At 38.6% G+C, this 19,285-nt stretch overlaps 1 protein-coding gene across 3 annotated transcripts in view; it reads right to left on the bottom strand.

The window, feature by feature from the left end:
• LOC140714637 (alpha-1,6-mannosylglycoprotein 6-beta-N-acetylglucosaminyltransferase B) overlaps positions 1-19,285 on the bottom strand; it is an 888,843-nt gene that overhangs the window by 89,066 nt on the left and 780,492 nt on the right. For all 3 annotated transcript variants that reach the window (XM_073026014.1, XM_073026016.1, XM_073026015.1), the window contains exon 12: positions 6,668-6,823. In XM_073026014.1, coding sequence (XP_072882115.1) covers positions 6,668-6,823 — 156 coding nt within the window. The remainder of the gene's footprint in view (positions 1-6,667; positions 6,824-19,285) is intronic.

Below are 19,285 nucleotides of genomic sequence, written 5' to 3'. Positions count from 1 at the left end.
CTTCAGTCAGGAAACAGAACATTAACCACAGTGTCTGCTACAGTTTGGTTAACAGAGACCTCTGGTGACAGAACAAACATTTTAATAGATGGTTTAATTCTGCTGCCATGACCCCACTCAAAGAGAATAATTCACTGTAAGAACTCTGCTGATGCTCACATTCAGTAATTGTTACTGCAAACTGCAGCAAACAGGCATAATGAGGAAATGCAAAATATAAAAACAAAATTTTAACCAGCTTTCTTTCATTTAAGCTTACGTCTGCAAGATTTTTCAATGGAATGGTTGGAATAATATTAAAAATCATCCTCAATCATCCATTTTGTGCAATATCAAAGTCTAGAATAATCTACTTTAATGTGTTTAAGAGTAAATAGTACAAATTGGCCTCAGACAGGGGTATCGCTGCATAACTGAATTTGAACAGATTAATTAGGATTATGCTGGTTTTTGCATGAAGCACTTATCCACCAGTAGGTAGCTTCAATATTTGTTTATGAGGTATGAAAATAATTGTCACATTCCTAATCATTTACTGTATTCAACAACAGCTTCATCATAAGAATTTCATCCACTCAAATACTGATGTTAGCTCAAAGGAATCTTATTTGTAATGCATAAAGCCAAACTTCTCACCTTACAAAGTTTCTGAAAAATTATAGAATATTGATTTGTGCTGATCTACTTTGCCAGCACAATTTTAACTGCCAAATTCAGGAACAATTAAAATGGAAAGATGACTGTACTTACATTGATTTGATTGGCAGATCAATCCCAGTTTCAGCTGCATCTCCTCTATTAATGCAGCCAGTTAATGAAATTTTGCATTCTTCCAAAATACGTGGATGACTAAAGATTCAATTTCTTGATAAACTGTAAAATAATATCTTTGTGCAATGCAGTATGATAATAATAGACTGCTCTGCTGGTTTTTCAATTATGTCATGATTCCTATAGATAAACAGAGGTATTTTCGAAGGATTTAGCTAATCCATGCAAAATACTTCAATGTATGTCCATTGCACGACCCCGGTGGTTCCTAAATAAAATCAGGGATTCTTCCTCCACAGATTTAATCAAGGGACCGCTTGGCACAGTATTCACTTGCAATAGTCTTAGAGCTTTACAGTATGTAGACAGGCCCTTTGGCCCACTATGTTTATGCTGTTCTGCATGCCTATTACCCACATTAATTTTGTATCTCTCTATCCTCTGCAATGAGAAGACTTTCCTCTTAATTACAATTTCTTGAATATCACTAAATTTACTGCAGTTTTTTACACATCTTTTATCCTGTTATTTATGGACTTGCCGTTCTGATTATTCCTATGAAAAAGCCACATCACTATGGAGTTTCCATGTACTTGAGATGTCTGGGAATGAGGTTTATGGTGGGCACTTTTCTTTGCTTCTCATGCGAAGGCTTAGATTTCACCCAAGGATGGGAGTGAGCAGTATCACATTCAGGTTCAGAGTATGACACCCAATTCCCACCATTGATTTATCCACTTCCTCCAGATGAGTATCAGGCAGAAATATATAAGGGCCAAATGTTACAGTGCAACCAAGATCCAATGCATTTGTGCAGAGCATAGAGAGAGCAGAGTGCACACTCTGGCCGATGGCACAAGATGATCTACAGCCTAACTAGTGGTCCTTTGAAGGGTTCATGGAGGCCAGTCCAAAAAGAGTGCGGCGAGTTTCCTTTACCATTTTCACGTCCATGTCTGCTTCTCTTGTCTATGAAAACATTTTGCATGCCCACCAACAGAGAAATAGTTATCCAGATCTGCATGAGAACTGCCGGATTTCTTGTCCTTCCTCTCACCCCATCACTATCAGAAAGCAGCTGAGCAAATCCTCAGATGTTCATCATGATAATATTAAAGTAAGGCTATTCCACAAAATGATTCAAGCTGCTATCACCAATGGATTGAGTCACATAGCATGGAAAAGGGTCCTTCATTCCAATTCTTACACGCTGACCAAGTCGTCTTCCACTTACTTCAATTTGTCCCATACCCTACTAAAACTGTCCTATCCACAATCCTGTCCAAATATCTTTTAAACATTGTAACTTCCCCAGCTTTACCACTTCCTCTGGTAGTAAAGGATGAGCAGTTTTAGGTTCCTGGGCATCAACACATCTCAGAGAACTTACCCCAGGCCCACCATATTAATGCAATCATGATGAAGGCACACCAGTGCCTATATGACATTCGATGTTCTAGGAGCTTTGGTATGTCACCAAACATGTGAGCAAATTTCTTCAGATGTACCATTGTCAGAATTCTGACTGGTTGCATGACTGTCTGGTATGGAAGCGCCAATGTAAGAGGCTTCAGGGTGTTGTAGACTCAGCCAGCTCCAATATAGACTCAAGCCTCCCCACCATCGAGGAGATCTTTCAAAGGTGGTGCCTCAATAAGGCAATATCCATCACTAAGGACCTCAATGCATCCTCTTCTTACTTTTATTGTAACTTTTAGTAATTTATTGTGCCTGCTCTATTCTGCTGTCACTAAGTTCACAACTTATGTCAGTGACAATGAACCAACTTCTGATTCTGAACACCAATTTTGGTGTCAACCACAAACTTACTAATCATGCCATGCACATGATCATCCAAATTGTTCATGTATAGATGAGAAGCAACAGTTAATCCAACACTATCACATAACACTGTTCATGGGTCTCCAAACTGAAAAACAACCCTACCATCCCTGACTCCTTCTACCAAGCCAATTTTGTATCCAATTGGCTACTTACCTAGGATTCCACGTTATCTCACATTGTGAAGGGTGGCAATGCTAATAACCATAATGGCTAGGAATATTACACTGTTAATAACAATAAATCTTTAATATGTATCGTAGAACTTTTTAATGACTTCTTCAGACGCACTTGGCTAAACAAATTAAATAAGTATATGCAACTCGACTGTTGTTTCCATCCTGTTCTAAATTTTCATATATTCATTTAAGGGAAAGTAACAGTTTAAGAATGTTTCTATATAATGACTTTACAATATGTTATTTGTAATTTATGAAAAGATTTCATGATGCAAGAAAGTAGAGCATTTTCAATTTACACTTTGAATGTAGAACATGCAATTTTTTTCAGATATTTCATTTTTGCCTTTTCATTTTGAATAAATGATTCAAGGATTTAATTATCTTCAAGAAAATCTTTACTGTCCTCTTGCATGGGATCTGGGATCAGCCATGAAGGAATGACAGAGCAGACTCAATGGGCAGAATGGCCTAATTCTGTGCCTATGTCTCATGGTCTTATTATTTTCAGAAATGACTATTTATTCTCTCCAATTTCCCCCTTCCCCATTGCTCCGAAGATCTAAAATCTTTGCTTTGATATTAGTTCTTGGTTTGCCTCTAAGAGAGCATTCAAGCAATAAAATGGCACCCAGAAGCAAGTTTCCTCTTAATTGTCCAATTAAAGCGTTTTCACTGCTGCTATTGCTGAAATTAACCAAGTAAAAACAGGCTAGGAATTGAAAAATAGGACCAAACATAAATGGGAAATGCAACAATGTAGTCCAGCTATCAGAATCTGGCACGTTTCTAAGTCATAAGCCAACTGGAAAGAAATAGAACAAAGGAAATATTTTCCACTAAAAACAAAATAATGCATTTGCTAGATAGCTGAAATAAACCAGAAAATGCTGAAAATGAGGGAAACTGTTAATGTTTCAGGGTGATGACTTATCAAGTAGAACTGTTTTTTCCAGAAATTCCAATGATATTTTTAGGGGCAGGCAGATGCTTTAATGGATAAACAGCATAAAGATATTACACAAGGTCTGAGAAATGGAATTCTGCTGATAAGATTCTTCACATTTGTTTTTCATAATTGAAGCCTCTGGGCAATTTCCATAATCAGTTAAACTAGTGTATGCTTTCGTCAGTGAAGCATGGGTTATGAGCAAATACAAAGGATTAGAAAGAAATACAGGGTACCTGAACATATTGAGGTTTAAGCAAGAATCTTCACAGAAAGAAGATTGGGAATATGAAAGGAATAGGCTAATAACTTTTTCCAGCTATTTGCTTCAAAGTAATATAGACTAAAAGAAACTTGATAGAGATCTAGAAATCATTAAAGAGCTGAAAAACATTTCTGTTGATAGATTATTCCTGTTTAGCATATTTGTGACGATCTGAAGAATATGAATGCAAACTATTGAAGACTAGGAATAGACTGGATATTCGGCCAATCTTTAATCAGAAAATTGTGAGCCTGCTATATTTTGGTTGTAGCATGAATCGCTGCATTGCTTTAGTGCAAATTAGATTTGCTTCTAACAGGGACAAAGATCATATTAAGTACATGGTGAATGCCATCTCATTGTGTTGATTTATTTTGATCATGTGAAGTGATTTTATTCTGCATTTTCCCCATAATGTATGCATTAATGTTAATTTATCTGTGGGTTTGAGAGAGGTGAAAAGAATGAGGGAAGAAAATGGCGCTGAGTCTTTGTAGTGAACCAGCTGGTTTCTACATGCCTGGGATTTCTGTATGTTCCCATCAATACATAAGAGAGAGTCCAAATCTTTAAGAATGCTCTAATATCTTAATGACAGAAAATAAATATATTTTATTTCTGTGGTAGTGTAATCAAAATGAAGGCCTCAATTGGGAAAGGGAAAAATTCCAGTAATTGGAATAATTTAAATGTCTAATTTAGCAAATATGGTTACAATCTCTATCAAGCAGGCTGATGACTGCAACTTGTCACGACTTCCTTGACAACCCATGGAAAAGCTCACCCTCTTCAACCTTGAAATACTAAAGCAACATTCGGCTGGGCACCTTAGAGGCAGCTTCTAAGTCATACACAATGTTGAAAGTTAGGGTAAGGTCTGATATACGTGATGGACTGCAGTGAATATTCAGCCTGCTTGACAGCTGTAGTGATGATGTCTATCAAGTCAGTATACAGCAACTTGTCAAGATTTCCTTGGCAACCCACGGAAAAGCTCGCCCTCTTCAACCTTGAAATACTAAAGCAGCATTCCGCTAGGCACCTAAGAGGCATCATATGTGATGTTGAAAGTTAGGGTAAGGTCTGACTTGATAGATATCATCACTGCGTCTACTGGATCATAATTGCAGGGCAGCTTACAATCATCAGCAATGAGGTCGAGCACCTCCTCACCAACTTCTCATGGATTTTTGCATACTGACCTGCCAGTGAGACCTATGCTTCACTGAAAAGGGTAAAGAGGAAGTAGAATCCTGTATTACTGATCATCTCATTACTGATTATTGCACACGTGAACAACCATAAAAAAAATGTTAATTACAGTATATTATTACATCTAACATTGAATGTCCAATCAACACTGAAACTTTATGAACAACTGTACTCGGATAGAATTCATGCATTATTTTAATCCACCCCAGGTAAGTTTAAAGTGACACCTTTTGTGAACGTTCAGCGCTACACTACACAGCATGACTTTTGCTGTCTGAACGTGACAGTCACTATTGAGAAGCTCCATACACATGAAGTTCAAGCTGCTGTGGAGTCCTCATTTACACCTCGTCACGGTTGATACTGCAGGCTTTTATCTTGTGATTATCATGCTGCTGTTTGTGAGGGTTTGTTGTGTGCAATAGGCTGCCATGATTCTCCAGGTTTAGAACATGGACTCCATTTAAAAAAAATGTTATTGATTTGTATCAAGTCAAGCCACATTTAACCCGATTGCTAGCTTGACGGGTAAAATGAAAATGTTTGTTTGCTGAGTACTTAGACTGGAGACATAAAACCTCTTGTTAAAAGATATGAACTAAAAACATTCTCAATTTTTTATCTTAAATTGTTCATAGAACATAGTCATCACTGGTAAATCTTGCTTCCTTTGTCCATTGTTTTTAGCATTTTACAGATTGTTTTTCAGATCATTTCGGAAGGTGATTAAACATGAACAACATTGGTAATCTGCAGACCAGACCAGACAAGGATGGCAGATTTCCCCTCTCATTAGTAAATCAGTTAGGTTTTAATAACATTATGGGCTTAAATTCTTTAATGTGTGGAATTTGAGTTAATGTTTTTAGATCAATGGTCCAGGTCTTAGGATCCTGGTCCATTAACTTAGCCATAATGTTCCCCTACCTCAGGTAACTTGGGAAATAAAACAGCTTGTTAAAGAGGAAATCTCATAGATTGCTATGGAAAGAGTCATCTCCTATTGAGAACAATAATGACTATAATCAAACTTCAATTTGAACTAACTGTTCTGATTGTATCTCCGTGGAGCTGAGAACAGTTAACTTGCAGTTCTAAAAATTTAAGAAGCCAGATGATCATTAAACACATAATGTGAACCATCTCTCTCAACTTCAAAGCATGGGTTGATTTTTGAAGATTAAACCAATTAGTTTTCTTATTAATGATAAACTTTCTCAAGGAAGTCACCAATGTTAAAAGCATTTAACTTCAAAATGTTCTTTAATAATTTAAAACTGCAAACCCATGGCAAGAAGAATAGAAATATAATATAAATACACCAAATAAATTAATTTCATATTTCAATCAAAACTAAAATTTTATTAGAAAAATGCACTTATTCAGTGATATACATAAATCTATGATGCAGAGAAAGGATACTTATAGACAGTTGTCACCAGTAAATACCTTTGCTTTCCTCAGAAGTCTCTGTAGCTCATGTTGAGGCAGCAGTCCATGGTTTTTGACAAAAACAGGCATCTCTGGTGGCCAGTGCGTCTCATAGTAAACAGTTCCGTGGATCTCCATATATCTGTTGATAACTTCCAGATACTTTGCCTTCCCCTGAAAGACAGAAATGAATGTATCAATAGGCATATCTAAACAAATGATCTTAGACCAAAAAAGTAGATTTGAACAATGAGGAGCCACAAGCTGTTTTTGCATTGCTCACACAGAACACCAGTCAAAACTCTCTGTGGTTTAACTTTATCACGAAATATACATTTTAAGCAAACATTGGAATGAAAACTATATGAAATGAGATAAACTGCATTGAAGATGTTGACTTGTATCCCGCATCTATTGCTGTAGATATGAATATAAAGTGCAACCAGCACCTGGACATTTGTGTAGTTGTTTAAGTACTTCAAATATTTTTCTTAGATAAAGGCTAGAAAGTGAAAGTGGTGGCCCTTCATGATTTTCATATCTGCAGTATAACATAAGAATAGTAATAATGTGTTGCAAGCGGACCACATGTTATCGCACATAACCGATAGCCTGCATGGACACACTCGCAACCATTTTCTGAAGTGGTTTGTGTGTGCTTGGGAGTTGCCAATTAGATTTAGTGACCCAAGTTTAGATATAGTTCAATCTTGTAGTCAAAAAAACATTACTTGTGCCTGAATTCCAGTTCACAGAACTTCTGCCGGAGATTTTGGAATCTTATACAAGATGACTGCTGGGTATATACAGTATCATGCATTGCTTGATGCATTGATAGAAAGCTGTAATGCAGAGTCTTGGAGGACTGAAGCACCAATACTGCTCAAGGCTTGGTGAGAACCTTGAAGTCCAGCTATTCCACTTGAAGTCCAATACTGAACTTCAGAATTGTCCAAGGGTTCTTGATGGGGTAGGTCGGTCTATGGTTTGAAAAGAAGCTGGCTACCCCTCCCAGTCATGCAGGGCACTATGTGCATCAGATGTCTGTATTTGAGGTTCTCATCACCAACCTGTCTCCATTTTTAGTGAACATGAGGCAGAGATTCCCAGGAGTCTGTGGAGATGTTGCAGTTTTTGAAGAGGATTTGAGCACATCCTTGAATTATCACTTTCATTTGCCAGGTAATTTTACTGTTGTTGCTTAATGTATGTTGGCTGTATGTTGTTCTGCCGAACATTGTAGGCATGCCATGTTGGCAACACTTGTGGGCTGCCCTCAGCACATTAGACACTAGACACTAGAATACTACAGCACAGTACAGGCCCTTCAGCCCTCAATGTTGTACTGACCCATATATTCCTTAAAAAAAGTACTAAACCCACACTACCCCTTAACCCTCTATTTTTCTTTCATCCATGTGCCTGTCCAAGAGGCTCTTAAATACCCCTAATGTTTTAGCCTCCACCATTATCCCTGGCAAGTCATTCCAGGCACCCACAACCCTCTGTGTAAAAAAACTTATCCCTGATGTCTCCCCTAAACTTCCTTCCCTTAACTTTGTACATATGCCCTCTGGTGTTTGCTACTCATGACCTGGGAAACAGATACTAGCTATCTACCCTATCTATGCCTCTCATAATCTTGTAGACCTCTATCAAGTCCCCTCTCATCCTTCCACGCTCCAAGGAGAAAAGTCTCAGCTCTGCTAACCTTGCCCCATAAGACTTGTTTTCCAATCCAGGCAATATCCTGGTAAATCTCCTCTGCACCCTTTCCATAGCTTCCACATCCTTCCTATAATGAGGTGACCAGAACTGAACACAATACTCTAAGTGTGGTCTCACCAGAGAACTGTAGAATTGCAACATGACCTCGCTACTCTTGAACTCAATCCCTCTATTAATGAAGCCTAGCTTCCCACAGGCCTTCTTAACTATCCTATCAACCTGTGCAGCAACCTTGAGGGATGTATGGATTTGAACTCCAAGGTCCCTCTGTTCATCCACACTCTTAAGTAACTGACCATTAACCTTGTACTCAGCCTTCTGGTTTGTCCTTCCAAAATGCCTCACCTCATACTTATCCCGATTGAACTCCATCTGCCACTTTTCTGCCCAACTCTGCAGCATGGCTATATCCTCTTGTAACCTTCGACAACCTACAGCTCCATCCACAACTCCTCCAATCTTTGTGTCATCTGCAAACTACTCAACCACTCTTCATCTAGGTCATTTATAAAAATCACAAAGAGCCGAGGTTCCAGGACAGATCCTTGCAGCACTCCACTAGTCACTGACCTCCAGGCAGAATACTTTCCTTCCACTACTACCCTCTGCTTTCTTCCTGTAAGCCAATTTTTTATCCAAACAGCCAAAGTTCCACTGATCCCATGCCTCATGACTTTCTGGATGAGTCTCTCGTGGGGGATCTTGTCAAATGCCTTGCTAAAATCCATGTAGACCACATCTACCATCCTACCCTCATCAATTTCTTTTGTTACCTCTTCAAAAATCTCAATTAGGCTCGTGAGGCACGACCTTCCCTTCACAAAGCTATGTTGACTATTCTTGAGTAGACTGTACTTCTCCAAATGCTCGTAGATCCTATCCTTAAGAATCCTTTCCAATACTTTGCAGACCACTGATGAAACACTCACTGGTGTTAAATGAATCCCTCAGATGGGCCACTGATTTTGGTTTTCTTCCCCTTTCAGTGAATTTGTATTGTTTTGTGAAGATATAAGTAGTGCTATCTTTCCTCCACCTTGATGGTTCTGCTATTATTAGTGTGGTTCGCAGATCATCTAGGGATCATTACTGATCATTTCTGCCATGACTAAAGTATTGATATTCAAATACCCTTTAGCTTAATTAACCAAAAGTGTTGCTGGTGTTGTGAAGGAAATGGTGAAACTCATCACATGGTGGATAATAGGCACACACACTGATAATTTAAAGGAGGAGAGGGCATGGGGGGCTGTAGAAAAGTGAAACATTATAGTTGATTTTTATCTGCTTAAATGTGGAATCAAACATCATGCTTTTGTATGGAATTCCTGAGGTTCAGCAAGTAGAAGATATATTTCATTGTGTCAACTGTATGGGAGTGGGAAAAGAACTCACTGAACCCATAACCATTCACTGGCTCTGAATAATTAGTTCAGAATGAATGTAAAACACATAACCTGGAACATGGTAATACAGGAACAGGCCCTTCGGCCCACAATGTTGTGCTGAACTAATTGAATTAGTAATCAAATGCACAGTCAAACTAATCCCTTCTGCCTACACAATGACCATATCATTCCATTCCCTGCATATTCATATGTTCATTTAAGAGGCCCTTGAATGCTTCTAAACTGCTGTATATTCAAGTTCAAAGTATATTTATTATCAAAGTATGTATACTGTATACGACCTTAGATACGTCTTCTTGCAGACGGCCACAATACAAAGAAGCACAACAGAACCCATTAAAAAATTCACACAACGAAGACCGTCAAACCCCCAATATGTGAAAAAGGAATAAATCTTGCAAACAACAAAAAAAGGTAGACAAATAACACGCAGAGCATTAGCCACAGAGTCCCTGAACGTGGGTGCACAGCCATGGAGCCAGTTCAGCGCCGAGGTGAGTGAGGCTAGTCCAGGAGTCTAATGGCTACAGGCCGCATCCACAGAGAAGGTCCGGCGCTGAGGAAAGTGCTGATGGTCGCAGGCCACAGCTGCAGAGTCATTTCAGTGCTGAATCGAGAAAATCTCACGCAGTGGTGAGCTGAAAAACAGTTTGACCTTTGTCCTCGGTCTTGACACCTTGATCAAACCATGCAAAAATAAAATAGAAGCAAACAAAAACACACGGAACATGAACTGCAGGGTCTCCGAAAGTGAGTCCACAGCTGCGGAGCCCATTCAGCACTGAGGTGAGTGAAGTCCGTCCAGGAGCCCAATGGCTGCAGGGCAAGAACTGTTTCCAAACCTGGTGGCGTGAGACCCAGGATTCCTGCACCTCATGTTTGACGGTAGTAGCGAGAAGGGAGGGAGACAGGGTTAAAGACAGGCAGGCGGTACTGAACAGCTGTTCATTTTCTGCTCATGTCCTTGATGATTTTAATCTTGCTCGAAGCTTTAATTGGTGCGGAGTAATGGAGACTTCCTCAGGGCCTCCAGTCCTTGGTCCCAGACTGTCAAACGTTGAGCCTCAAACCTCCAGTTCCTACCTGGACTCATGGATATCTGGCCTCAGACTTCCGGACAAGCTGACCTAGGGGTTTCAAACTTTGGGCCTCCACCTTGGAATTTCCTGACTTTGGTTTTTGACCTTTAGGCATCTACCTTTGGGCTCACTGAACTCTGGGCGTCAATCTTTGCCTTTGTCCTCCAGACTTTGCCAGCTTCCGGATATTGACCCCAGGACTCTACCTTTGTCTCATGGCAAGCAAATTCTGAATGCAAAAGGTAAATTCACCATGGATCCCATGCACCTTAATCTTCTGGGTGAACTCACTTTGAGTGACCTTATTAAAATCCAATGCCGGCAAATTTCACAGCTTTACCTTCATCATCTCCTCAAAAATCTCAATGAAGTTAGTACGACATGACTTTCTCCACAAAAAGCCATGCTGACTGTCCCTGATTAGGCAATGGCTTACAAAATGCTAATAAATCTTATTCCTAACAATCTTCTCCAATAATTTCCCTACCACTGACATGGTATAGTTTTCAGAATTATCCCTGTTTCCCTTCCTAAATAATGAAACAACATTAACTACTCACTAGTCCTCTGGGACCTTGCCTGTGGCTAAAGAGGACATAGAGATTCTGATCAAGACCCCTTCCTTCTCACCTCTTGCCTCTCTCAATAACCTCAGGTATATCCCATCAGGCCCTGGAGACTCATCCACCTTAATGTTCTTTCAGAGACCTAACACTACCTCCTCCTTTATTTCAAAATGCCCTAGCAAATCAGCACACTCCACACTTATCTATCTTCCACATCCTTCTTGTGAAAATACTGATGCAAGATATTTATTTAGGACCTCACCCACATCCTCAGTTTGCAAGCACGTGTTCCCTCCTTTATCCTTGAGTGGTCCAACCCATTCACTGGCTATTTTCTTGTTCTTGATGTATGTATAGAATGCCTTGGGCTTCTCTTTAATACTATTTGCCAAGGACTTTTCATGGCCCCTCCTGGCTTCTTTTAGTTTCCTTCTTGAGTTCTTTTCTGGCTTCTTTATTATCCTCAGGGGTTGGTTTGATTTTGGCTTACTAAACCTTACATGCACTTTTTTTTTCACCTTGACAAGATTTGCCACCTTTTTCAATATCCAAGGTTCCCTTACCTTGTTATCCTTTTCTTTCCTTTTTAATGTAATATACCTGTGCTTCTTCATCTTCTTTTGTTTCATGGCAGTTGGAAGACCAACATAGGGTGCATTACTGACACCTACTGAATTGGAGTGTGGAGCAAAGAGTCAGGAAATATACTCACTAAATTCCCCCCCCCCCCCCCACTCCAAAAATCTCATATAATATCAAAAAGTTTAATGCTTATCACAAAGTCAAATACACACCTATATGTATTATGATGGCAGTGATATCCTAACAAACTCCACGTTAAACTGGGTCTGTCCCAGAGATCTCAATTTAGCAATTTACACCTCATAGGAATTGCATTCAAACAACATACAATATTGTACAATGTTTCTTGACAAATGCACTCCCTGCAAATGCCCGTATCATACATATTAATTCTGAACAGGGAATTATTCAACCCAGTATGTCCGATATGTAAATATGGGAGTATAACTTCCTCCCTTATTTAATGCCCATCTCCCAGTTGAGTTCCCACCATCCTGAATTTTACATAAATGCTGTCCTTTCTTTTCCTTATCCCAACTTTGTTGTCACAGTGATTGAATAGTCTTTTTAATTTTGGCTTTCACCTCCCCTTTTTACAAAGGCACCACTATATTTATACCCTTAATCTTAAGTGATTGTTCGGCTAAAATGTCTGCCAGCTTGCTTTCTTCAACGCCAACTTGGGCAAGGACCCATAAGAAATGTATACACAAGCCTAGACCTTGCACCCTCAACAGATGCTGTCCAATCTCAAGAAGAATGCCCGGCCTACGATTTGAAATACCTATTCGAACAGATGTCAAAACTGACAATCAGAGCACAGAAGTACATAATCAGAGTGTACTCTGACCCATTCCAAGGCTAAAATGATCACAACCATCTCAAACATGAATACTGATACTTTATCTGAAAAACTTTTCTTAATAGTCACCTGAAATTTTGAAACATAAATAGAAACATCTGAACTACCTGTCACTGGATTTTGAACTATCTGTAGATATGTATGAAGCCATAATATTGGCCTTGCATACTTTGCTGAACTTTCCTGTGCCACAGATATACAATCATTCTTCATCCTGATCTTTACTTGAAGGCTTAACTCAACTAGAGGCAAAGGAGAAAACTATGGAGGAATGACAGAAAGGGATACAATTGGATCACATTCCACATTTACCATCCCAAGATTTTGTGCCCGTTCATTTCCCTTACACTCAGAACTGAAGAACTTACAAATACAGTGCCACCAACACTCTACTAATGTTGCTGATATTGGATGACGAACTTTATGTTCTCTTACATTAACCCAATAAACAATTGCTAACTGTAACCTGTGTAGATGTAAAGGCACTTCTTCTATTTCTACCAGTATTGCTGAAATTGGGGATGATTTCGTAGCACCAGAACATAATCTCAATCCTTGAGCTTGAACTTTATCTAGGGGCTTTAAGACCACTTGTGAAGCTGATCCATAAGCAACAGATTGACAATCAAAATCAGATCTGATTAAAGCAAATATGTTTGTTTAAAAGACCTCGGACTCACACTTGAACACACTTCCCTAGAATTTTACTCACATGCACCTACCATGTTAGCCTTCTGCCCATCCACATACCTAGAAACCTTACCACTGATTCTTACTTACGAGATTTACCATATAACTTGAGATCAATTGTGGGTATAATGTTCATTTAAGAAAAAAACAAATAACTTGAGTCTTGGTAACAGAAAATTTAAACCCCCACTAATATCCCCATTTCTCTACTTCATTAGTAGCTGCCAGTATTTTCCTAACTACATAATTTACATTACTGCCTTGCTTCCACATTGTACCATCATCAGCATTTAACAATCTGAAAATGTCTGAGAGAACATTTAAGAAAATATAATTAATCATAATATTAAAAAGGAGTGGCTACACACACTCCCTCTGTGGAGTCCTTATCTTATACTATCTAGAGAATCTTGTTCCTACCCCAACTTGAATCTTCTTAACAAATTAAACAATCTTGAATCAAAATGAACATTCTAACATCTATTCCCCTATTCCAGTTTAAGCAGCAAACCTTGTGTCAATAACATATCACAAGCTTTCTCTACGTTAAAGAAAACTGCTACCACTGATTCTTTATTAACTTGGGCCTTACAAGTATCAGATTCCAAATTTAACACAGAGTCCATGGTCACTCAGTCACCTGGCCAAGTTCAGTACCCAACATCAGATCTGGTATGGATCTACTCTCTTTATACTAACAACATAGTTTATTTATTTATCTATCAGTTACACCTGATAAATTCTGTCCCTCTAAACCTCTTGCATTAGGGTTGCATTAAGGAGTTTGCTGTTTATATGAGAGAAATGGAAACTTCCTGTTGTATATTACATTTTTTTCTTCAGAACTACTGCAAGATGTTCGAGTTTATAAAAAGCAGAAAATGAATGGAAGTCACGGGTCCATAAATTGTGTGGACTGGTTGATAATAATAAATTAAAAAAAGAAGAAATGGCTGGCTACATTGGAAAGATACAGTGCCTATAAAAAGTATTCACCCCCCCCTTGGAAGTTTTCATGTTTTATTGCTTTACAACATTGAATTACACTGGATTTAATTTGACTTTTTTTGACACTAATCAACAGAAAAAGACTATTTTGTGTCAAATTGAAAACAAATCTCTACAAAGTGATCTAAATTAATTACAAATATAAAACACATAATATTGATTGCAATATACCCCCCCTTTAATGTGACACACCAGATTGTCACTGGTGCAGCTTCTGCCCCTTTGATCCTCAACACAGGTGCCCCCCCAGGGTTGTGCCTGAGTCCCCTCCTCTACTTCCTTTACACCCCACATCTGTGCTGCCACACACAGCTCCAATCTGCTGATCAAATTTGCAGATGACATAACACTGATTGGCCTTATTTCTAGCAGTGATGAGACTGCCTACAGAGGAGAGGTTGATACCTTGACACAGTGGTGCCACAATAACAACCTCTCCCTCAATGCCCAGAAGACAAAAGAGCTGACTATGGATTACAGGGGGAATGGAGACAGGCTCGCCCGATCACCATCAATGGGTCTGCAGTTGAGAGGGTGAGTAGTTTCAAGTCTCTTGGTATACATATCACTGAAGATCTGACCTGGACTGTACACACTGGTTGTGTAGCAAAAAAAGCACAACAGCATCTTTTCTACCTCACTAAATCAGTTCGCCATGAGCCCCCAAATCCTCAAGACCTTTGACGGGGCACCATTGAGAGCATCCTGACAGACTATATCACCATTTGGTATGAGTACTGCACCAACCTTGATCACTGGGCACTGCAGAGAGTAATACAGAAAGCCCAGCGCATCTGTGGATGTGAACTTCCCTCCACTGAAAACATTTACAACAGCAGGTGCAGAAAGAAGGTCTGGAAGATCACCGGGGACACCAGTCACCCCAACCATAAACCGTTACAGCTGCTTTCATCTGGCAAACAGTACCGCAGCATTAAAACCAGGACCAACAGGCTACAGGACAGCTTCTTTCTACAAACCATTAGAATTATAAATTCACATGTCTGTACATTGCAACAGAGTCATAACGCAAAGATTTTTACACCCTCATGTTGTGGGATGGATGTAAGATTTAAATAAATTCAAATTCAAATTCAATTGGTTTTAGAAGTCACATAATTTGTTAAATATGGATCTGTTTTTGGAGACCTGTGTGCAGTCAAGGTGCTTCAACTGACTAGTAAAAATACACCTGTATCTGGAAGGTCCAACTGCTAGAGAGTCAGTACCCTGGCAAAAACTACACCATGAAGACAAACGAACACTCCAAGCAACTCCGTCAAAAAGTTATTGAAAAGCATAAGTCAGGAGATTTATACAAGAAAATTTCCAAATCATTGAATATCCCTTGGAGTACAGTTAAGTTAATCATCAAGAAATGGAAAGAGTATGGCACAGCTGTAAGTCTGCCTACAGCTGTCCTCAAAAACTGAGTGACCATACAAGAATGGGATTAGTGAGGCAGGCCAATAAGAGACCTATGACAGCTCTGGAGGGGTTACAAGCTTCAGTGGGTGAGATGGGAGAGACTGTGCATACAACAACTGTTATCAGGTGCTTCACCAGTTGCAACTTCATGGGAGAGTGGCAACGAGAAAGCCACTGTTGAAAAAAAAAGCCTACATGAAGTCTCAGTTTGAATTTGCTAGAAGGCATGTAGGAGTCTCGCAAGTCAGCTGGAAAAAGGTTCAATAGACTGATGAAACCAAAATTGAGATTTTTGTCCATCACACTAAAAGCTATGTTTGTTGTAAGCCAAATACTGCACATCATCAAAAACACGTCATAGGTGTATGCCTCACTTAGAGCAAAATGAAACTGATTATATCTGAGTTAATCCTTGGGTCTTACATGTGTTTTTTTCCGATTAGGTTTGGAGTTATAAAACATAGCATCACCCCCTACTACAACCTGTTGTTTTCATATCTTTTCCTAATCTGCTTGCATATCTGTTCCTCAATATCCATGGGTTACTGGGTGCCCATACTGTAGTGATAAACCCATCAGAGTGATTGCACCTTTCCCCTATTATTGACTTCTGCCCAAATAGACTCAGTGGATGAGCTCCCCATTAAATCCCCTCTGAACGTGGCTGTGATACGGACCCTGATTTTTACAGGAGAAAAGCAATGGAAATGGAAAAGTGCACATTCGCCAAAGAGAGGGCAGAGGTGGAAAGGAATTGGAGGAGGATGGTGGTGTTACCCATTTGAAAGGCAGGATATGGCTCAAAAGGAGTGTATCTCTGGCACACTCACAGAGATTATCATCTGCACCTTTCATAAGGGATGTATCAGTGATAGGATGTATTGGAGTTCTAGGAAATATGTAGATGATTTTGTGGAAAGCAGAAGCTTCAAAAATATGAGGGAAAGAAAGATGTTGGAGATCAGTGATAATTGGCAAAGATGGACTGAATCAAGGATTGTGTAATATTTGAAGAGTAATGACAGAAAATTTGAAGGTCAAAGGTCAGTATCGATGGAAAGAAAAGCAGTTATAAAGTCAGACAACAAGATAACAAAAAAAGAGGCATGCAAAATAGTCAAACTTCAAAAATTAGAACAAATATTATATCAAGAAACATTTTTTTTTCAAACTGAAGTAGTGGAAATTTATTTTTTTCCCCTAAAGGCTAAGAATTATGTTATGAAAGGTTATTACAGGCTGGTGCCAGGTAGATGGAGGTAAGAATTAGAACCAGTGGAATAAAGGAACAGACTACAGAAACTCAACAAACTACTCCACCTCCACTTTTTCTCTTAAGCAAAAGGGCTTACCTTTAGTCTTAAATGCTGTAGTTTAGCAAGGTTTATTATGGCATTTTAAAAATTAATTCCTGATGAAATATCATTAAGCCAAACATAGATCAATAAAGCTTTAGACACAAATGTTTAAGGATACTAATTGAATTGTAATGAGAAAATTGGAAACAAAACATCTTAATATAGACATCAGCAGTTGGACTTTATTGATCAAGTATTTTAAGTGATTTTATTTACTTTAAAAATTATTTTTCTATGTAATATTGTTTGAAATGTTTTGTAATGCTTGTTTTGGGAATGACAAGAGACTGGGTCAACTGATTTGATTATGATGCATGAGATACTGGCCTTGTGAATCCAATCAGGAAAGTAGAAGGGAATTGGGTATCAAAGCAGCAAACCCAGACAGTATGAGCAAGATCAGTACATTAGGTTATGTACTTCTATTTCATCTGGATTTTGAATGGCAGGACAGGAGAGCTTCCTTTCTCTGGTGACATCTTTCTTGACCCACTAAGACTCCATGTGCTAAGGTGTTACCATAAAGCATTACATTAAATCAATCTTATCAATATTAGAAGAGATCTATAAGCTCCTCTTTGGCAGGGTGCTGCCACTCAGACAGAGGTAAACATTTAATTTTACCACTGCTTACTTCAACATAACCCACCATCATTCTATAATATTATAACTTACCTGCAATTCTCTATCCAGAGTGTAAATATCACTGGTAATTAGCAATCACTAGATTAGACAAATGGTACACAAGTACCATTATTGTCATGAGGACAATAAGAGAAATGAAAAGAGTGCATTGGCAATAACTTTTCTACAGTTGGGGGTTAATGCACCTTAGAGAGGTGGAGTCAGGAAGCTTTGCAGCTAACATTTGAGGAATTGTCTTGGGAATCATGGCAACAAAATTGGTGATACTCTGACGATAGAGGTTATGAACTCTCCATTGTAGTTCAGAATAACTACCCGGTTCCCTGAAATTGAGTTCTGCATCATCTTCATCTCCTAAAACAGCTCCATGGGGGTGGAAGATAATTATGGTCTAGTCATAGAAATTTGAGCTATTCTACTTTGAGTGAACAAGGGCCAAAGATTCCAATGAGTTAGTGAGGATATATCTTCTTTTTCATGAGGAATATAAGACCATCCTTGAGTACGTTCTCGGTTCTTCTAGTAATGTCTTCATTTCACATAGCTTGGGAGTCGAGCAATGGGTATCACAAACTGCCATTTAGAACTGATTGAGTGTAATCAGAGCTTTAAACCTTTCCCAGTTCTGATTGCCTGAAACATTAACTCTTTTCATACCTGATGTGCTGAATATTCTGGCATTTCCAGCATCTTATGTGTATGATTTTTGAATTTCAAGATTGAAATAAGATTTGATGCAATGAAAACCACCTTGCTTCCTTTGGGATTGAATGTCCACAATGATCACAACATCGCAGCCTGCATCTCACCATGTTGCAGCATTTCATTATATGACAATGAATTTCTGAGAAGAGATATTTAAGGAAGTTTCTTCATAACCTATCTTGGTTAATTAAGTTGAAGGCACTTATAATAAAAAAAGCCCATGTACAGCAGCTGATACTGCTATCTACATTTTATTTTGGATTTGTCATATGTTTAAGGTCTACTGTACCTCTTGACAGACTGAATTCACATTGTAATTCTGGGAGATGAAAAACAACAACAACAACAACAACAACAACAACAACAATAATAATAATAATAATAATAATAATAATAATAATAATAATAATAATAATAATAATAATAATAAGAAGAAGAAGAAGAAGAAGAAGAAGAAGAAGAAGTACTTTATTGATCCCAAATGGGAAATTATTTCATTACTGCAGCAACATTTAAAAACACACTTAGCAATAATAATAATAATAACTTAGCAATAATATTGCCACATAAGTGATA

This window comes from Hemitrygon akajei, chromosome 22 (assembly GCF_048418815.1).
Source record: "Hemitrygon akajei chromosome 22, sHemAka1.3, whole genome shotgun sequence".
NCBI lineage: Eukaryota > Metazoa > Chordata > Chondrichthyes > Myliobatiformes > Dasyatidae > Hemitrygon > Hemitrygon akajei.
The sequence above is the reverse complement of the archived record's forward strand: the minus strand, read 5'-3'. Positions and strand labels throughout refer to the sequence as shown.